The 23,068-nt window shown below is 37.1% G+C and overlaps 1 protein-coding gene across 3 annotated transcripts in view; it reads left to right on the top strand.

Moving 5' to 3' along the window:
- The window catches only part of SYT14 (synaptotagmin 14), a 198,232-nt gene that overhangs the window by 129,286 nt on the left and 45,878 nt on the right, over positions 1-23,068 (top strand). For all 3 annotated transcript variants that reach the window (XM_055583090.1, XM_055583091.1, XM_055583089.1), the window contains one exon: positions 4,311-4,760. In XM_055583090.1, the coding sequence (XP_055439065.1) occupies positions 4,311-4,760 (450 nt within the window). The remainder of the gene's footprint in view (positions 1-4,310; positions 4,761-23,068) is intronic.

Genomic DNA, 23,068 nt, shown 5'->3' with positions numbered 1-23,068 from the left:
GTTTTGATCTTCCTATGATGATGGAAACTGTAAAGGTAATCTGGAGGTTTTCATAAGGCAGTATTTACGTTCTTCTAGATTGCAAGTCTTTACAAGTTTTGTCTCATACAACACTTCATGATACTGCAGGCTGTCAGTGTTCTTACTAGGTGAATTTTTATCTATTACCAAAATAAGATAATGAAAGTAGAGCTCTGAATACAATTTCCTTAAATTTTTTCTTACATAAAAATTTCTAAGGACACTTTTTATCTGTTATTACTTTTCTACTATTTCTAATATTATTATATACTATCTACAATTCTATATTGGTATTATAAGTTTAATATAGCAGTATTTCATGATTTTCCACAAAGAATATTTCTCCATGTTCTATACCTGAGCAAATTTGAGATAACTGTTTTATAGACTTGGAAACTATATAGCTAGCCAAGAAGTTAACAATGAAACCTGGATTGTGGAACTAACAACAGTAATAACTATCACCAATTGTCCTAGGAATTTTGCTGTAATTTTTACACAGTCAGCTCATTTAATTCTAACAACATCACCTTCAGGAAGTTGTTATTTCCATTTTAGAAAAGAAAACATTAAAACTCAGAGAATTAAGCAGTTTGCCCAAGTATAAGCAGATCTTGAATGTAATTCAAACCCAGGTCTACCTGACTGTAAAAACAGTGCTCTAAAGAGCTTTGCTACATTGCCCCTCTTCACCTGAATCATAGTGTGGGAAATTACTTTGAAGCATTGGTTCCCTCCAAGTACACCACCAGGCAAGCAATCCCAGAGGACTCAAAACAGACTGAATTAAGATGCTCAGATTACCCTGGTGTGTGTATGTGTGAGTGCATATGCGTGTGTGTGTGTGTGTGTGTGTGTGTGTGTGTGTGTGTGTTAAGCTATTTCAGATATAAAGCAAGAAGTAAGAGGAGCAAGATAAGGTAGGAGAACACCCTTAGGATAGGATGCCAGTAAGTACAGGTGGCAGGACCACGCTGTGTGGATCCCAGTTGACATAGTGTCCTTATGTCCAGTCTTACACTATTTCTGCTCTATTAGCATTCCCTAATTATGGCCTGGTAACAGGGACAGAAGCTGAGATTTGAACAAGGGTTCCCAGGGCCATACTGGTTTTATGGGAGACATGCAGGGGAAGGCATCCTCCTGGCCACCATAGAAACTTGCAGTTAGTCTACTAGACACAGATTTTATCTGCATTTCTTACATAGAACACATGGGTGGCAGAGTTGTCAGCCCAGAGGTGACTTGATCATAGCTTAGGCTTTCTGTCCCTTTCCATAGCTAATAGTCATTTGTTCTGTCCTATTTTCTGTTTATTCTGTCTTGAGCATATCTTGCAAGTGATTAACTTAGTTATTATCTACATTTACCACATCTTCTGAATTCTGCTTGTGTCTCTCAAGTTACTTCCTTACCTGTTATCTATAGTTAACAGAGCCTGAGTTTTGCCCGTATTTCAGAAGCTTGCTCTCTGTGTTAATACTTCTTATAAGGAGTCTCCCCTATCCTGCTTGTATTTGTGTCTTCTACAGCAAAACTGAATATATTCAAACTACAGCAAATGCATGTCACCTGAATACTTCAATGCTGATAGCCTATGTTAGTATGAAACTGATTCTTGTGTCTTTTGGAGTTTATTTTGCCTACCACCATTCCTTTAATAAATATTATTTACCAACTAGAAAATTCTTACCTTCCTGTTGGTTTAGTCCAGGCTCCAGCTCTCTTAGAGCTTATCTATCTCCATACACAGTTGAACTGGGAGAGGACCAAGGAGGAATCACAGGCTTGCCAGGCAAGGAGTTCATTAACTGTGTTGATAACCTGTTGCTAAAGATTATTTACAACTTTGGCTCAGAACCTTGAAAAGAGGAGTTGTTGTCTAATTACCTATTTGTAGAATACAAATAGTAGCTTTTATCTCTAAAGGGCCCACCCTTTTAACCCCCAGTTTCATGAGAGCTCTCAGAATGCCCAGGAAAAAAAAAATAGGAAGGCACCAAGAGAAACAAAATTCAGAAATAGCCTTCTGGGACCTTATAAAAATATTTATTACCTTGACAATCTTAGCTGTCATGACACTATTTTAGAAAATATTTAATTGAAAAATAAATTAATATAACTAATCATCTACAATTATGAAGTGACATGTATTAAAACATCTTGCTCTAAACTATCAGTGTAACAGAGTATGAATATTTTTATACCGATCTAATCATACTGCATAAAAAAATGAGTTCCCCCGTGAGAGTTTGTTCCTGCTCCTAAAGAATTCTTCACTTGTCATCTTTTCTTCCATACATGATAGCAGTTGAATCCTCATAGGTAGACATGTAGATTTATAAGGTCAAAGACTTGTGTCTTTTTGATTCTCTGGTGCATCCTGCCACCTAAAATACAGCCAGGCACATAGTAGGTGCAATAGTTAGGTACATGTTAAGGTCCTATTGGGCTTCCCAGTTCGCTCAGTAGAAAAGAATCCACCTGCCAATGCAGGAGGTGCGGGTTCAATCCCTGGGTCAGGAAGATCCTCTGGAGAAGGAAATGGCAACCCACTCCAGTGTTCTTCTCTGCAAAATCCCATAGACAGAGGAACCGGGCAGGCTACAGTCCAGGGGGTTGCAAAACGTCAGACTCAACCGAGTGACTAAACAACAAAGGTCCTAAAACAAAGAGACAAATATAACATCAAATACAAAGCCATGGAAGATTGCCTTTCGTTTGACAGACCATTTGACAACATCATCATCCATCAGCCCAGTTCATGCTTTTTAGTCACTGTCATCCCCTAGGGTGCTGATCTAATCTACTTGGTCCAAACTGACCCACACATCCTCTGTGTGTATCTGCTTGTGGGAAGAGTGACAGAGAAGAGAGTGCAGAGCAGGTACTTTCTTCTGCAGACCTGATCTGGATGGTTTATACAGAACTCTCTCTCTTTCCCATTGGCTGGAGCAGAGTTGCATAGCCATATCAGCTATCAATTCAGTTCAGTCACTCAGTCGTGTCTGACTCTTTGTAACCCCATGAACCACAGCACGCCAGGCTTCCCCAGAGTCCACCCAAACCCATGTCCATTGAGTCAGTGATGCCATCCAACCATCTCATCCTCTGTTGTCCCCTTCTCCTTCTGCCTTCAATCTTTCCCAGCATCAGGATCTTTTCCAATGAGTTAGCTCTCCACATCAGGTGGCCAAAGTATTGGAGTTTCAGCTTCAACATCAGTCCTTCCAATGAACACCCAGGACTGATCTCCTTTAGGATGGACTGGTTGGATCTCCTTGCAGTCCAAGGGACTCTCAAGAGTCTTCTCCAGCACCACAGTTCAAAAGCATCAATTCTGCGGCGCTCAGCTTTCTTTATAGTCCAACTCTCACATCCATACATGACCACTGGAAAAGCCATAGCCTTGACTAGACGGACCTTTGATTTGTTAAAATACTTGAAGGGGTGAAGTGGTATAGCTGAAAAGTCTGAGAGCTGAATTTGGTACTATTCAGTAACTAGCTGAAACTATTACATCCCAGATAGTTAGATTAGCAGGAATTTAAGATGATCAAAGTGGGTACAGTTTCTTTTACAATTAAAATATACAGTTTAACCCTTTTTTAACTTTTGAAGTATGTATCCTGCCATTTTCAACAGTAATTAGTATTAAAAATAATATATACTTTGAAATTCTAGTTAAAAATTGAAATAGTGTGTGTGTTATGGAAAATAAATATTTGGCTTTAAATATTTTGAGGCTTTTGTGTTTATACTTTCATATTTCACCTTTCCATTGACTTTTAAGCCTAAATATGTTAACATTCTAATACAGGTGGGGGCATTTGGGGACACATCTGAAATTGGAACCAAATGTTTCAATAGCATTATACTTCTATTCATGTTCTCTTTCTCTCCAACCTGATATTGAGCTGTCAATTGTATTGTTTATAACATTAAAAATTTAGCTTTTTTTTTTTTTTTTCACAAAAAGAACAGAGATACACCTTGAAATGTATATTTTCAATTTCTCACATTAAAAACATACAGCCAACTTTCTCAAAATTGTAATGGTGACTATTCCATGTCTTTACTTACTAAGTTTTTGAGTTTAACTTACGTTATTCTGCCTCAAAAGAGTAACTTTTGATTGTAGTTGGCTGTTGATTATTATTACTTTCTTTACGATAGCAAATCAAAACAGTTTTCATATCATCCTTCTAAAGAAATACCAGGTACTTATTTACATGCTGAATTAAATAATGGTGTTAAAAACTGAAAACATTTAAATTTGCTTTTCTTAGGATGTGTCAGCTCAAGGATCGTCTTCACAGCTTCCTAAACCTTTTGATCCTGAGCCAGAAGCTAAATATGGTACCCTGGATGTGACTTTTGACTATGACTCACAAGAACAGAAGCTTCTGGTAACAGTGACAGCTGTCACAGATATCCCAACATATAACAGGACAGGTGGCAACTCATGGCAAGTACACCTTGTTCTTCTACCTATAAAGAAACAGAGAGCAAAAACCAGCATCCAGAGAGGACCATGCCCTGTCTTCACAGAAACATTCAAATTTAATCATGTTGAATCTGAGATGATTGGAAATTATGCAGTTCGGTTTAGACTGTATGGTATACACCGCATGAAAAAAGAAAAGATTGTGGGGGAAAAGATTTTTTATTTAACAAAATTGAATCTTCAAGGGAAAATGTCATTACCTGTGATATTGGAACCTTCTTACAATCATTCTGTGAGTATCTGCTCAAATAGCCCAAATACAGTTTATGTCATGGTATATAATATACACAATTTTTAAAATCTATGATCAACCCAACAACTTTCTCAGCCTATTTTTTTCCATGGTAATCATACCTACAAAATTTCTAAGTCCTAGATAGGTAGGTATAACTTTTTCTCATCTATAAAAGTTGCCCTTGAAGATTATATATGATTTATGTGTTTTATGTTCACAGAGCCTGGCCGGATGTCTTACATATTTATTCCTTCATTAAACATGTATTAGATGATTGATTATGACATCATCTGAACTGTTTAGAGCATTTATTGTTTTCTTCCCATGTTAAATCTAGGTTGATATGTTAACAACTATCTAGCCCCATATCTTATTTGATATACTATAGAAATTATTTATTCTTACAGAGTATATGCTGCTGCCTCGGTCATAACTGATTGTCTTTCCAGAACGGCTGTGAAATTATCTTTAAGGGTTCAAAAAACCTTGCCCTTGTTATACTTTCTACTTTTTTTTTAAAACAAAGATTTTACGGTGTTTCTGGGAGAATATTTGTGTTTAGTACTATAAGCTCTTCTCCGTTTTCTCTTTTTTCCTCCAGGTTCTGATCACATACCCTGTCTGTCTGTCTGTCTGTCTCTCTTTGTATTTTAAACTAAATTGCCACAAGGCATTGAAAGTCACAGGAGAGCTGCACAACTTATTTAAACCAAGAAGATATACTATGCCACATAGCTATTTAGATTATGAGAAAATCCATGATATGCTATAAATAGAAATTTTGAATTATATTTAGTCCTCTTACAGTTGAATAAGAAGTATTTTTACCCATAAATACACAGGTTTGAAATAAATCTGTGTATTAAAATGAAACTATACTATTTTAGAGTTGTTTCTAAGCTTTTAAATGTCAAGCGTTAAGTCCAAGATTAGTTTAATTGAACTTCTACCGGCAGCATTTGATCTCATGGGACCTTCATCCCCAGTAGAACCGTACCTTTTCAACTAGATGATTTCAGCATCTTTAAAAACCAAAAGGTCATAATTTAGTGTATCTCTCTGGGTTCTTAAGATAATATTTATCCTTTATTGGATAAATTGATAGCTTGTTTTCACTTTAAATTTTAGAATTACTGTAGATGCCAGCAGTTTTTCAGAAGGGAGCAGGAAAAAAAATAATGCAAGCACTATTTCAGAGGGGAAAAGATAACTTTTTAATAAAACTAAATATTCTGTAATTCTTACTGTGATTTTTTAAACTTTCTCATTATCTGGTCTGAGGGGTTACTAGTTAATCTGTGGAAAATGAATTCTTATGTATAGAAATACCTGATTTATATTAGAAGAGAATGCCTGTATCATCAAGAGGTATGTATTTTGTGTTCCTTTATTTGCTTTGACTTTTCTGTTCCCAATTCTGTATTAATTATATACTTTTCACAAAGAAAATGAAGCCATACAAAATAATATGTTTTTAACATGTTTTTTTTTTTTCCTCTGACCAAACTAAATGATTTCTGTACACACCTCCATTACATGTATTGGCCTAAACTTAATTCTGTATTTCTATATTTCTGACAACCAGTACAATTAATTTCTGTGGAGTGTTCACAAAAAGAAAAAAGTGCTAAGTAGATAACATCTAAGACGTAACGTTTGAATCTGAACAAAATTTATCTTCTGCTCATAGAGAATTTTTTCTCCGCATTGCCATGCTTCTCAAAGTCTCTGCTGCTTCTTAAAGTCTGTGCCTGTGTTGAATTGTTACGCTCTCTGTCTTCTTTTTTCTCCACCTGCTCGAAATCTCATTGCTTGTTTTTAGCTTCTGTGCCAAAAACAGCTAGCGTTTGACAATTGCGAGGTTAAGACTCCAAATTCGATCAGTTTTCTTGTCATAAAAATAAAAGACTAAAAGAATGTATATATTCTGGCTGTTCTCTAGTTAATGTTCTCTTTGCTGAAGTTTTGGTATTAACTGTGTAAAGAAATCATGTGATTGTAGATCACCTAGGTGATTTTAGCTCCACTTTTGTAAGATGTAATAATATATGAGTGAGAGGTACTTTCATAATTAAACATTTATTCTTAGAGCTTTTGAATAATTTCTTCTTGTTGAAAGATAATTATTAGCCTTTTGGCAAGGGAAATTTCTAATCTAGTCAAAAAATTTACAAACTTTGGTTAAAGCATATTTGAAGCTTAATTATGGTTCATTTCCATGAGTAATAATAGAAAATTAGAATTCTGCATAAAGAATTTAGTTTTATAGCTAATTTTTCAGAAACTGATCCAAACAATACATTGAGAGAAAAATGACCAGTATCACCAAACTAACTTTCTGAGAAGTAAGCCCTGAGTTTCCTTTCGGGTAAGATTTAAGTTTAACACTAAGATAAGCGTATAATTTGATCAGTGAACAGTAGAAAATATACAAAGGGTTAAAAAGCACGTGTTCTTCCTACTAACTAATTGAGTGCATTTGGATAAATTATCTAATAATTTTTGGCATCAGGTTTCTTGTTAGTAAAATGAGGGAATTAAAAGAAATTATCTCTAAGGTTCTACCTATCACTTTGTTCTCTGATTCTACTAATATATATTAGGGAGGAAGGTAATGATTTTTAGGTGAGTTTTGTATACTTAGTATGTGACTAAGCGTTAATTGTGGACATTTATTATGTTTTCTCACTTCTTCATAATTTTTCAGCAACCTTCTTATGGCTGAGGAAGTCCCAACTAATATTCCCACCTCCCTCAGTTAAGCTGTTTAATTCACTTTCCCAGTCTCACTGGTAGCTAGGGCGGGAGTCATGTTAACTAGACACTCCACTCATACTCACCTCCAGGAAACCTCGACACAGACTGAACAGAGAAGCAGATGCTGCACTCAATTCATGTTCTCATGAGGCTGATGGTGGAGGAATCTGATAACGAGTCAGTAGTAATTCTGAAATAGTTTTGCTCTTGCAGAAATTGTATTGGTGCTGAACAATGTTAAGTAATAATTGCAGAAAAGAAAAGACCTTGGCATTCAAGTGTGCAGTAAGAGCAGTAGCAAATTTCCTCCCCAGCTCAGTTCCGCAGTATGATTTCAGATTTTGCTCTTGAGAAGCTTAACCATAAGCCTGGTTCTCTCGTCACCCCAGTCCCTTTAATAAATTGCTGTATCACTTAGAGTTAGCTTCCAGTGATTTCAAATAAGAACCGACTGGAAACTTTGACGTAGCCATATGGTATGGTATTTACTTGCTATACTCATTTCTTAAGCTATACTCAATAGTTAGAGTGTTGTTAGCTACCCTTCCTACCGTGGTGTGAAAGTGTTAGTTGCTCAGTCGTGTCTGATTCTTTGCAGCCCCACTGACTGTAGCCTGCCAAGCTCCTCTGTCCATGGAATTGTCCAGGCAAGAATCCTGGAGTGGGTTGCCATTCCCTTTTCCAGGGTATCTTCCCCACCCAGGGATTGAACCCAGGTCTCCTGCATTGCAGGCAAATTCTTCACCATTTGAGCCACCAGGGAAGCCCACCATGGTGTATCCCTCTCATAATTTGAACTTTTCTCTTACTCTCAACTTGTTTATATGACATTCTTTCCTTGTGGCTCAGTTGGTAAAGAATCCGCCTGCAATGTGGGAGATCTGGGTTTGATCCCTGGGTTGGGAAGATCCTCTGGAGAAGGGAAAGGCTACCCACTCCAGTATTCTGGCCTGGGGAATTCCTAGTCCATGGGGTTTCAAAGAGTCAGACACGACTGAGCAACTTTCACTTTCATTTTCCTGTGTATTAATATAACCCCAGTTACTTTCTTCACATGCATTTTTGATACCATATAGTAATCTCTCTATTACAGTTGTCTGAAATAGCCTCTTCCCTTTTCCCCTCTCAAGTTTTATTTCTTATTCAACTTATTAAATTTATTAATAATAATATACATATTCATTGTGATTTATTAATAATTAGACTTTATTCTTTCTTTCATAAACATACAACCCTTCCTGTACAGACAGTACTTAATTAGTATAATCTATGCACAGCAGGAGACCTGGGTTTGATCCCTGGGTTGGAAGACCCTCTGGAGGAGGGCGTGGCAACCCACTCCAGTATTCTTGCCTGGAGAATCCCCATAGACAGAGGGGCCAGGTGGGCTACAGTCCATGGGGTCACAAAGAGTTGGACATGACTGAGCGACTAAGCATAACAGTAGGCAGCTGAGATGGAATGAAAGGTAAAGACACTGGAGACGGACCAGTTGGTTAAAGGAGGCCAGTTTCTTGGATGGGTTATCCCCATGAGAGTCATAAAAGATGGTGGCTGAAATTGAAGTATAAAATAGGATTTAATCAAGGATTGTGATTCTCAAGAAACAAAGAGAAAATGATCAGGGAATGAAGAGGAAATGTCTCAGACAGAATAACTATGAAGACAGAATGACATGCGCCTTAAAGGAAAATTGTTATTCTTTTCCATGATTTTAGAGGAACAGTGTCTGCGAAAGCAGCAGAGAACTTTGCTGCCTGACTCTGAGGCACTTTAGGTGTGAGAGAATAACCAGGGTGAAAAGACTGTGGAGAATGATACTCTCTCAGGGAAGAATTGGAATTCAGTTAAAGGTGTTGAGGGTTCAGAGAAGAAACTCAAGTTCTGGAGGAGTTTATCATAAATCAGGAGCACCCAAAGGCACAGCGGGGAGATTCTGAAGAGGAGGAACATGATGGAAGTTCATGTTGGAGAGGAAGTGCCAAGAATACGTGAGTATATTGTGTTGGCCATAAAGTTCATTCAGGTTTATGGACAACCACAAACCAACTTTTTGACCAACCCAATAGAATGAACGTTAAAGTAAAAGAGATGGCAATATCATCAGGGATTTGTTTCATTTACATCTGGGAGTTGGTGATGGACAGGGAAGCCTGGCGGGCTGCACACGGAGTTGCAAAGAGTTGGACATGACTGAGCGACTGAACTGAACTGACACTATACCAAAATGTCATTCCCAATCATAATTTGATGAGCTAGCTTTGTTGGGGCTCAGATGTTCAAGAGTCTGCCTGCAATGCAGGAGACCCGGGTTTGATCCCTAGGTCAGGAAGATCCCCTGGAGAAGGAAATGGCAACCCACTCCAATACTCTTGCCTGGAAAATCCCATGGATGGAGGAGCCTGGCAGGCAGGGGTTGTAAAGAGTCAGACACAACTGAGCAACTTCACTTAATCGCAATTTGAGTCTATTTAAATCTCAAATTTCCTTTAAAGTCTAATTTAAATATAATCTTTATGAAAATTTATTCAGTTATGTCCAATATAATTTAAATTAGTTGATCTTTTCTGTCTAGAATCAAATATTCTAGTACTGGTTGTTGTTGTTGTTTAGTCATTAAGCCATGTCCAACTCGGCAACCCCATGGCCTATAGCTTGCAAGGCCCCTCTGTCCATGGGATTTCCCAGGCAGGAATGCTAGAGTGCATTCCTAGCATAGGAAATGCTAGCCATTTCCTTCTACAGGGGATCTTCCCAATCCAGGGATCAAACCTGGGTCTCCCACATTGGCACACAGATTCTTTACAACTGACCCAGCAAGTAAGCCCCCCCCCACCCCGTACTGATTATTGCTATATAAATGTTGAATGGATGGATGGGTGAGTAGGTGCATATGGTATATAATATTTCTCAATTATTGCCCCTAATGCTGATTTTTGCAGCTAGTCAACGTGTTTTCTTGTTCTCTAACTTATTTTTTATCTTCTTTCTAGAATTTAAACACTTGGAGAATAGATACTCTTGTTATCCTTATTTGATGTTTTTCATACATCCTAGAACATAGGTGAAATTGATTCATTGACATGTTCGGCTAAACTGAATCATTTTAAAAGTCTTACCAAGTTCAGTATAACGCTATTCCCTGATAGGTATCAGCTCACTTCTTGTTGTTTAGTCACTCAGTTGTATCCAACACTTGCGACCCCATGGACTGTAGCCCTCAAGGCTCCTCTGTCCATGGGATTTCAAGAATCCTGGAGTGGGTTGCCATTTCCTTCTGCAGAGGATCTCTCTGACCAAGGGATTGAACCTGTGTCTCCTGCAGTGGCAGGTGGATTCTTTACCACTGAGCCACCAGGGAAGCCCAGCAGCATGCTTTAAACAGCTCTATTAGGAATATTTTGTGACCTGGAATTCAATAAATATGTACCTCAGGGTAATTAATAGAAACATAGCAGGAATTATTTCATTTTTAAATCATGATTGGCTAATTAGAGACATAAATGCTTATATAATTTCTCATTCAGGAGTGTTATGCCACAGTGTCTTAAGAGTGATCAACTTTCCTCATGACTAACTTATTTTAGACCCTTGTATTTTCAGCCTTTAATTTCTATAATCCCTGTGTCTCAAGAAGAGCCTCTCTTTATACTAATGGATTGAATTAATTTAGTTTGATATTTGTACTATTATTTTTAAGAGAGATGAATTACTGCTCAGACTTCATCATTGAAATGTGTGTTCCTCTAAGAATCATACGTGAGTCTCTATTAGCAAATAACTTTTAAAACTTATGCCTGAAATTAACACAACACTGTTACTCAACTATATACTCCAAGATAAAATTAAAAGAAAAAATTTTCAGTTCAGTTCAGTTGCTCAGTCATGTCCGACTCTTTGCGAGCCCATGGACTGCAGCACGCCAGCCCTCCCTGTCCATCACCAGCTCCCAGAGTCCACCCAAATCCATGTCCATTGAGTCGGTGATGCCATCCAACCATCTTATCCTCTGTCGTCCCCTTCTCCTCCTGCCTTCAATCTTTCCCAGCATCATTCACCAATTTTCATATTCACTACAATTAACACACTGCCATTGTCAATAAAAACCTTCATTTTCTCAACATAGATTACCATAAAGTAATTTAAAATAAATACTTCATGATAAACTAATGATCCCAGTTAAAATTTTCTGCATCAAGGAGAAAGTTGCATGTATGCAATTCAGTTCCCTGGATATTAACAGTAATGTGAGTCATGGCTCACTTTAGTATAAAACTAAATAGCTATAGGCCTAGTTAGAGACAGTTAATCAAAGAGAAAGGGTTTCCTGGATAGCTCAGTTGGTAAAGAATCTACCTGCAATGCAGGAGACCCCAGTTCGATTCCTAGGTTGGGAAGATCTACTGGAGAAGGGATAGGCTACCCACTCCGGTATTCTTGGGCTTCCCATGTGGCTCAGCTGGTAAAAAATCTGCCTGCAATGCAGGAGACCTGGGTGAACCCTGGGTTGGAAAGATCCCTAGAGAAGGAAAAGGCTACCCACTCCAGTATTCTGGCCTGGAGAATTCCATGGACTGTATAGTCCATGGGGTTGCAAGAGTTGGACATGACTGAGTGACTTTCACATTCAAAGAGAAAGTAAGTGAGCATATATTATTAGTAGAGAGCAATAACCCTAGTCTCGCATGAAGAATTGTTAATCAGATAAATCTTTCAGTGAAAAGGAGAAGCTAAAGTATAGCATAAACAGAAGCTTTTTGTTTAAATCAGAGTCTTATTTTAAATGTTACGTTTAAACTTAGTTTATAAAGAAGTCAAGTTTAAATGTTAAGTCTCAAGAAATTTTGAACATGCAGAAAAATTGAGTGAGAGAAACTGAAATTCCAGTGACTAAAATCGTTTGTTTTTTTAATATCTACTGTGGGGAATGAAAAGCATGAAGCATATTAGCTGGGATTCATTTAGCTGAACCATCCAAGTGCTAAATAAACTATAAACTACCGAGAACCAACTCATACTTCATTCCTGTTTTTGTATTATTTTTTTCAAATATAAGCTAGAAAAGTAAAGTTTGTCCTTGAGGCCTTCCCTTTACAAACAAAAGAAATACCAAACAGAGGCAACATTTTATTTTTTCCTACTCATTCTCCTCACTGTGGTAATGTTATACAGCAGGGCAGAATCTAATGGGCAAATGTGAATCAAAACCAAAATCCTTAATTCTAGGATTTCTGCATTTAAGGTTGTGACAGATATTTTAGTAGGTTCTTCACTGGGAAAAAATATTAAAGTGCTGATACTAATTTTGAATAATTATAGACACACAAATATATTTTATTACAAAAACAGTACTAATGATATTGTTTGAAGTATTTTCATCTGGATTAATAGTATTCCTAATGCTCCTTCCAAAAGAGTTGTGGTTTTTATCTGCTGTGACATTTATTTTGAGGTTGACAGGGTTTGGGCTTCCCTGATAACTCAATTGGTAAAGAGTCTGCCTGCAATGCAGGAGACCCTGGTTCAATTCCTGGGTCAGAAAGATCCCCTGAAAAAGGGATAAGCTACCCACTCCAGTGTTCTTGGGCTTCCCTTGTGGCTCGGCTGGTAAAGAATCTGCCTGCAATGTGGGAGACTGGGGTTCGATCCCTGGGTTGGGGAGATCCCCTGGAGAAGGGAAAGGCTACTCACTCTGGTATTCTGGCCTGGAGAATTCCATGGACTGTATAGTTCATGGGGTTGCAAAGAGTCAGACATGACTGAGCAACTTTCACTGACAGGGTTTAATGATGCTTTTCCAAGGTAATGGCTATTTAGGCATACAGTGGGAATCTAAAGAGAACTGATAAATACTAATTACAAAAGCATTTTTCTGAAATTTAATTTTAAAAAAGCAGTTTACATTTGATGCATTTATATTCTTACAGTGAAATATGAACTTAAGAAATACTGCATTCAGGTTTAGGACAGGCTCATACTGATGCTAAGTCACTCAGTCGTGTCTGACTCTTTGTGACCAGGCTCCTCTAACCATGGGATTTTCCAGTCAAGAATACTGGACTGGGTTGCTATTTCCTACTCCAGGTGGTCTTCCCAACCCAGGGATTGAAACCCACGTCTCTTGCATCTCCTGCATTGGCAGGCAAATTCTTTACCACTAGCACCACCTTACTCTGAAATAAAATACATATTCTTAATTTATTTTAATCATTCTGCTATTATTTATTGTTTTATAGTTTAAAGATACCCTCTGGTCTTACAAAAATAATGATTTTTGTATCTTAGACCTAGAGTTGTTAACATAGGCTGTGTCTTACCTATTAACAGTGTTCATTTTATAGTCTGTCACTTTAGGGCAATTGATGATTCATACTAATTATATTCTTTTGTAGCAGAGAAAAGCTAGTAGAACTAACTGGAACTGAAGACTTAAGTCTGGCACACATAGAGTTTTAATTATCTCATGTTATATAATCAAAGTATGTAATTTGTATTCTCAAAGTTATATGTCTCAATATATCCACGTTCTACAGTAAAAAAGTAAACTGATTTAAAAAAAATAATAAACTTTAATTTGGTTCATTTTTAAAGGAATATGATACCATTTAGTTGATGGAAAATAGCATGTATTATAAGTACGTTTTTTATATTAGATTATTGGAGGGGATATATTTTTCTTAGAATTGAAAGCTGTCATTGTTCCTTAAGCTATATTCAAGTTCTAAAACTATTTCTTTATACTAGCTCATGTGTGGTTTCTTATAAAAAGTTTAAGAATTATTGGATATCATGTTGATATTTGGGAGAAAACAACAAAACTCTGTAAAGTTTAATTATCCTTCAATTAAAAATTAAATTATAGAAAAAGAATTACTGGATAGTGGAAACTTACAGTTTTAATGCTGAAATTGTTAGATTTTTCAAGATCAAGTTTATATTTGCATTTAAGCGGGTGGATACAGCATAGGGATTAAGAACATAGAGATTATGAGATCCCTAGAACACGTCTTAGTTCCCTACTTCTTCCCTACTGTCTGTTCTCAGATGAATACGCAACCTCTGTGTGTCTCAGTTTTTTCATTTGTAAACAGGGATGATTAAAAAAAAAAGTTATCCATGTAAAGAATATCATCTGGCACAGAGTAGGAACTTTTAAATGTTAAAAAATTTAAGAACATTAGACAAAGTTTGGCTAATGCTGTTTAAAAATTTATTACATTGTGTTTTTCAAGTTTCAGAATCAGCAGGAACATTGCAATCAGGAAGAGGAAAGTAGAAGTGCTTTGATCCAACAATACAAAGAGTACTTAGTCCAACCATGCAAGTAACTAGGAAAATAATTCTTTTAGGAACCAGATACAATTCAAGCCTTGAATGTTTTTAAGATCCAACTTTTTAGAAATATATGTTGAGTAATTATTAAGAAGTCTGAATTATAAATATTATTTAAAGAAGTGCAGGCACATAGAGTAATTTATTACTTTAGCAAAACTTGCAAGGCGGTCTTAGGCAAGTTTATTTTGAGATAACAAACCCTGAAACCTTCAGTGCCTTATACCCTGCAGAGGTTTCTTTCTCACTTGTGCTGCATGTCCATTTTGGGTCAGTTTTGGCGCTATTCCACGTTGTCTTCATTCTGGGGTCCAAACTGAGAGGGGAGGTTCTTTCTTGAAACTTTGCTGGTTGTCAGAAGACGTAGCAAACTAATCCTTACCTCTTAAAGCTTCTGCTCAAGATTGATATGCTGCTTCCACTGACATTTCAGGTGTCTAAAGCGAAGGTGGGCAAACTTTTTCTGTAAAGCACCAGAAAGTTAACTTTGTTTAGGCTGCACAGGCCACAACATACGGTCTCAGTCACATATTCTTTTTATTCTTTAACCTTACTTAATTTTCTTCCAGTTCTACTGAGATACAGTTGACATACAGTACTTTATCAGTTTAAGATGTACAGCGTTTTGAGTTGACTCACATAAATACATCATAAAATGATTATCTCAGTAAGTGTAGTGCATATCATCTTGTATATATACAAAATTAAAGAAATGGAAAATTTATTTTTTCCTTGTGATGAGAATTCTTAGCTACCCCTGTCGTTTACATGCTGCCCATGGCCGCTTTGGGACTGCAGAAGTGGATTGCTGGTTGTAACTGAGGTCATACGGCTTGTGAAGAAAAACTTATTTACTGTCTGGCTGTTTACAGAAAAATTTTGTTGATCCATTGGTCAGAAGATAGAAATAAGAAATTTCCAGAAATAGAGAAGAAAAAAAAGCATAGAAAAAATAGACATAAATACCAAAAAAAGAAGAAAAATAAGAGAGACAATATGTAACAGGATTTAACATATGACTAAAAGGTGGATCATTTAAAAAAAAAAAAAAACAGAGGAGAGGAAGCTGTATTAAAATACAAGAAAATTTGCCAAAACTGAAGGACTTGAGTGTCCAAATAAAGAGCCTGTACAAGCAATGAAAACATCCAGACTTAGACACGTCATAGTGAAATTTCAGAACATCAAGGGAAGATCCTAAAAGGGCCCAGGTAACATAAAAAAACGAATGATGATCAGAATGACATCAGACTTCTCAGCTGCAATGCTAGATGCTGGAAACATAAGGCTTCAAAATTGCAAAAGAATCATTTTTATTGCTTTCTTAAATCCTCATCATAAGCCCACTATGAGTATCATTATTTATCCCCATTTTACCAATGAGAAAAAGGTACTTCAGGGACTTTGACTACCCCAGAGTCAATCTGCAAGTATCCCAACCTTTTCTACTTTGCTGTGCTTCAGAGGATGTGCCTCTCAGATTCCCTAGAGTTCTGAATGCTAATCAGGTTCTCCCAATTAGATGCATTCATGAACGATTTGCAAGGTGGAAGTGAGACAGAAGCCATCTTCCTGCTGCTGCGGGCAGGCAAGTTCAAGGGAAGATGTGTTTTTTTCCCCTCTAGCAACATTCTAATAGCTAGTTTTCAGCTTCGTGGATGCTAAGGAGTAATTGTAATGGCAGTGATGACTTCCTGATCCCTTAATGAAGCTCAAATAGTTACATTTTTCAACTCATACTGTATCCCCCACCTTTTTGGTAAATGTAGTAGATCCTTTGGTGAGTCAGTTTTTCTGTGTTCTAAGGAGTCATTCCTGCAGGACCGGCCTGGACTCTGCTCCTCCAGCTCTCCCTACTGTTCTGTAAGCACCTAACTTAACTGAATTAAATCTCTTTCTTAAAATACCTGAAGTCATTTATTTTTCCTTCACTGAGCCCTGACTGACACAGGTCACAGCAAAGGCTTAGTGTTAATGTTAGAAAAGGAGATCTCAGATTTTAAATTTTCAGGTTCTAAAAATTTTATCTAAGTAGTCCATGCTTTACAAGGACACTGTCAGTTATAACTAGGGTTTAATTCTAGTTAAAATAATTTTAATTTATAATCTCTGAAAATAGTTACATTAGTAAAAGAAGTTAAAACAAATAACATTCATTTACTTTCAACTTGAGTGGTGTGTCCATGTGCTAGGTACAGTTTTAAGTACTTGCTGTCATTTAATCCTCCCAATTACCCTTGAAGATAGATAATAGGTACTATTAGCCCCAATTTACAGCAAACAGGCATAATAGATTAACTGAACTTCCTAGGGTTGCACAGTAAATTGCAGAGTAGGAATTTCAGTCCATCGCTCCACAGTCTGTGTATTTAGTTACTCTCTACTTTATCAATTTGTTCTTGTTGTTCAGTCACTAAGTTCTCTCCAACTCTTTGTGTCCCCATGGACTGCAACATACCAGGCTCCTCTGTCCTTCACTGACTCCCGGAGTTTGCTCAAATTCATGTCCATTGAGTCAGTGATACTATCTAACCATCTCATCATCTGCCGCCCTCTTTTCCTTTTGCCTTTAACCTCTCCCAGCATCAGGGTCTTTTCCAGTGAGTCGGGTCTTCACGTCAGGTGGCCAAAGTATTGGAGCTTCAGCTTTAGCATCAATCCTTCCCATGAATATTCAGGGTTGATTTCCTTTAGCATTGACTGGTGTGTTGGCCTTGTAGTCCACGGAACTCTCAAGAGTCTTCTCCAGCACCACAATTTGAAAGCATCAATTCTTCAGTGCTCAGCCTTCTTTATGGTCCAACTCTCACATCTGTACATGACTACTGGAGAAACCATATTTTTGACTATTTGGACCTTTGTCAGCAAAGTGATGTCTCTAGTTTTTAATATGCTATCTAGGCTTGTTATCAGAGAAGGCAATGGCACCCCACTCCAGTACTCTTGCCTGGAAAATCCCATGGATGGAGGAGCCTGGTAGGCTGCAGTCCATGGGGTCACTGAGGGTCGGACACAACTGAGCGACTTCACTTTCACTTTTCACTTTCATGCATTGGAGAAGGAAATGGCAACCCACTCCAGTGTTCTTTTGCCTGGAGAATCCCAGGGACGGGGGAGCCTGGTGGGCTGCCATCTATGGGGTCACACAGAGTCGGACACGACTGAGGTGACTTAGCAGCAGCAGCAGCAGGCTTGTTATAGCTCTCCTTCCAAGGAGAAAGCATCTTTTAATTTCATGGCTACAGTAACCATTCATAGTGATTTTAGAGCCCCCCAAAATAAAATCTTTCACTGCTTGCACTTTTTCCCCTTCTATTTGCCGTGAAGTGATGGGACCGGATGCTATGATCTTAGTTTTTTGAATGTTGAATTTCAAGCCAGCTTTTTCAGTCTCCTTTTTCACTTTCATCAAGAGGCTCTTAAGTTCTTCATTTTCTATCATCAGAGTGGTATCATCTGCATATCTGAGGTTGTTGATGTTATTCTTGACAATCGTGATTCCAGCTTGTAATTCATCCAGCCTGGCATTTTGCATGATGTACTCTGCACAGAAGTTAAATAAGCAGGATGACAATATATAGCCTTTTCATATTCCTTTCCCAATTTTGAATCAGTTAGTTCTTCCATGTCCAGTTATAACTATTGCTTCTTGACCCACATACAGGTTTCTCTGGAAAAAGGTAAAGTGGTCTGGTACTCCCATTTCTTGAAGAATATTCCACAGTTGGTTGTGATCCAGTCAAAGTCTTTGGAGTAGTCAATGAAGCAGAAGTAGATGTTTTTCTGGAACTTGCTTACTTTCTCCATGATTCAGTGAATGTTGGCAATTTGATCTCTGGTTCCTCTGCTTCTTTGGAACCTTATCATTATATAAGACTAAATTTTACCTAGAAGATGGTTGGATTTGTCTATGAGTGTTGATAGACCTACTTTAAATTTTTAATGTCTTTACTCCCATGAAATTTGTTTTTATTAGAAGTAATAATTCTAAGAATCCCTAAATGTCAAGATTGTAATTTTTAGGAAAAAAAATGTAAAATAGATCCAGAAATGAAAACTAAAAATGCTTTTTAATGATTAACACTGGTATCCTGCTGAGAATATATCATAACCAAAATGATTTCATGAAAAGGAGGATTCTCTCATTGTTTTACTCTGTACCATTTCTTTTCAAACTTTGTTCCTTTGGAACTGCTCCATTTCTTGGATATTTCTCATCATTTACTTCTGCATCTTTTACAATCCTGTATCCTAGAATGAATTATAAAATGTTATTTCATTATTGATCCTAAAATGTCACAACTCAGAGCAGTTGAACAGTTTACTAAATTGTGTTAGCCTCAGCAAGAGAGACTAGAAATGCAAGTGTCTGGCATTTTAGTCTTCACAGTGAGAGGCAAGCTCTCCAAGTGAGAAATAAAAAGATAGAGAGTGACTGTTGAGTGGACAGTTGACAGTATTCGCTGTGGTTTACTACCAGGAGTTCTGGTAGCTGACTTCAAGTTTATACGTTCATGAGTTCATATATTTTGGAAGAATATGTGTAAAATGAAACTTTTCTCCTTTACATTTTCCTCTCTTTCCAAGTATGCAGTATTGCGTATTTAAAATCTGATGATCAGATCATGTATATAGCCACTAATTATTTTCAAAGTGGATATATAAATGTAGTCTGTATAGTAAACAGCTGTCTTATACTCTTAAAGCAAGAAAAAGTTTATCCCTCATATAAAGCATTTCTTCTTCCCTTCACCCTAATTGTTTTCATCTTCTCTTAATAAGAACTTAGACTTTTTAACCTTTGGGTTTGTTTCATATTTTTATATACATATTATAAATGCCACTCCAAAAAATGAATGTTTAAAATGCAAAATTAAAATCTAAAATATTTAAATATTTTAGAGCAAATCAAATACCTAACCCTCTTCTCAATAAGTCCTGTAGTTTAAAAGCAAAATTTCTCAGAGTGAGTTCTAACAGTCATTCACATCAAGTTGGGGGCTCAACACCAGGTCCACCAAACCAGAATCACTGGGAAGCAGCCTAGTAATTTTTATTTTAAACAAATTCCCCACATGGTCATTAACTACATTCAAATTTAAAGACCACTTATATAGAAAATGTTAATAATAAAATACATAAGGTGTTTACTTTAGGGTCAGTTCAAAGGATACATAATTTTTTTTGTTGTATTTCATCAGATCTCTTTATCTTTTATTGTCTTTGGTTTCCTTTTCAAATATTTACCAATGTATGTTCTTTGGGCATTCAAAAAATAATTCAGAGGAGTAGAATTATAACAAAATATCAGTGATGTGATAGTAAAAATATGAAGAGAAGATGCCTTTTCAGAAAATCCCACACTTTGATTTCATTAACTGAAATGACCCATGAGGAGCCAGTGATTACACTGAGTAAATGTTTGCATCAGTTAAGATTCTGTCAGTTGCAAGAGAATGCAACAAACTCAAAATGGCTTGAGCAGTAAGGGAACATTCAGATGGCGGGTGTGTCTTCGGGCATGGCTTCATCCAGTGACTTAGTTTCACTAGGATCACGAAGGGCCTAGTTTCTTTCTACTTCCCTACCCAATCTGTGTTCCATATGTCAACTTCATCATCAGTTTTCTATAGCAGCTCTCTTCATGTGTCTCCCTAGGATACATGCCCATTCAGAACCAGTCACTATGGCTACAGTGACGGGCTGCACGGATTAGTTTTAACCCTAGAGCTGAGCAATGGGTCACTTCCCAAACCAAGAAATGAAAGAGAGAGAGAGAGCCTTCACTCCTGGAAGGAAGTGCTGGATGGATGCTAGGGAGACAGCCAGCTCGTGTCCAACATAATGTTTATTTAAATTCCTTGAAAATGAAATTCACTAAAACTTTAGTGATTGAACATAACATTGGTGGCATCCTGTTTCAGACGCTTTGATAATACCTCAGAATCAGGCACACTTTTCTGTGCATCGCTTCAGGAGCCTTGAGTTCCGTGCTTCACACAGTTGATGTCTTTCTGACATGCTTAATTGGCGATGAACTAAATTCTGAAAATCGTGATTCTCAATTCTGAATCCATTAGTTCAAAATCATCGACACAAAAAGTTTTAAATACTTGTAAAGAGAATTCGATTTTTATAAATTATTTTGAGGTAGGCCAGAATACTACCAGAATAGGTAGGAAATAGTTATGCATACTGAAGTAAGTATTAAGTTCCACTGACTGATTTCTTTTAAAGCTTTGTATTTCAGGTATATTATAAAATATTAAAATTATTTATCTCCTTGACTCATTAGAAGCTTGACATATTTTGAGAACAGAAAGAGATGAGAAACATTTTAAAGGGAATTAAAGACCTTATGGCCGTAAGAAAAACTGTTTTGCCAAAAGTATTTACTATGTATAAAACCTAGAATATTATAGATTAGATTTTCTTTGGATTCAGTTTACTTAAAGTTTATTGTGGCACTGAAGATACTATAACTAAATTTTCAGAAATTGACAAATTTAGCATTTCCTGGGTTTCAGTGGTCTCTTAGGAACATAAGTTTTGTAAAATATGCCAAGGACCTCATAACTGTCTTCAAGGCTGTCTTTATAGTGTAGTCCCACCTGGACAATCCTGAAATTCAGACTGTAAAGTTACATAGGTAGAGAATGAAAATAGCATTAAAAATTTTTTTGTTCCATAATAGGACACATTGTGATGAAGTAAAATAAAAGGCATTGCTATTTCTAGTAACATTTCATTTCCTGGGAACTACTTTGAATGCTCTGTGAGGATATGTACAAAAACAACAGTAATAACATCATGTGAAATAACTCTTGATAGCTTGGGAATTCATTATGAAGTTCCATTAAGACTCTCAGAAATATCCTTCTATATTCATATTTTAATGAACACATAAATCTTATTTTGCTATTTCATTTGTCACTAAATTATTCATAACATTCAATTTTGAATCAGAACTAATCTTCAAATAGTCTGTTTTGTGGCACAAGAGAATTGTTATTACCATTTTAAAATTTAAAAAAGGAAATTTGAAGTTCAAGGTGTTTATACATTTAAACTGAAATCATCATTGTTCTAATGCCTTAGTGATGAATGTCTTTAAGATTTTAATTTGTGTAAAGTAGTTACACATTACCTGGGACTCAGTAAGCCCTCAGTAAATATTAGCTATGCCAATATCATCATCATCATCACTACGTTACTACTATATCAGCCACTACTCTTTTCACCTTTTACCTCTTTTTTGCATAAGAATAGTTTAATTTGGTTTTCTTGTGGCAGCAGCCCAGAGTTCACTATATTCACAATTCATTTGGTTCCTCTTAACTTTCTACGTGGATAATTTTTTTTAAATGTTCTGCCTTTTGATACAGATAGTCTCACTAATATAGAAACATTGTTAATTGCCCAGCCATCTCCCAAGTCTTTGTGACCCCATGCCCTGGCAGCACACCAGGCCTCCCTGTCCCTCACCATCTCCTGGAACTTTCCCAAGCTCATGTCCATTGCATCAGTCATGGCATCCAGCCATCTCATCCTCTCATGGCCTCATCTGCCCTCAATCTTTCCCAACATCAGGGACTTTCCAATGAGTCAGCTGTTCACATCAGGTGACCAATATGCTGGAGCTTCAGCTTCAGCATCAGTCCTTCCAGTAGCCCTTCTTTCCGTGTCATATCTTTTTGTCTTTTTATTCAGTCTATGAGATTCTCATGGCAAGTATACTGGGGTGGTTTTCGTTCCCTCCTCTTGTGGATTACATTTTTGTCAGAACTCTCCACTGTGACCCATCCATCTTTGGTGGCCCTACCTGGCATAGCTCATAGCTTCATTGAGTTATACAAGCCCCTTTGCCACAATGAGGCAGTGGGCCATGAAGGGAATTTACAAGTAGGAAAGTGAAAAGAAAAAGTGAAAGTGAAGTCGCTCAGTCGTGTCTGACTCTTTGCAACCCCGTGGACTGTAGCCCACCAGGCTCTTCCGTCCACGGGATTCTCCAGGCAAGAATACTGGAGTGGGTTGCCATTTCCTTCTCCAGGGGATCTTCCCGACCCAGAAATCGAACCCAGGTCTCCCGCATTGCAATTACAGGTAGGACTTGTTATAAAATATGAAAGAAAAAGTAAATTTTGAAGCTTTAATTTTACACTCATACCATATCAGTTCAGTTCAGTTGCTCAGCGGTGTCCAACTCTTTGCGACCC

Source organism: Bubalus kerabau, chromosome 5, assembly GCF_029407905.1.
Source record: "Bubalus kerabau isolate K-KA32 ecotype Philippines breed swamp buffalo chromosome 5, PCC_UOA_SB_1v2, whole genome shotgun sequence".
Lineage (NCBI taxonomy): Eukaryota > Metazoa > Chordata > Mammalia > Artiodactyla > Bovidae > Bubalus > Bubalus kerabau.
Note: the sequence above shows the minus strand (reverse complement) of the source record. Positions and strands in the feature narration are given on the sequence as shown.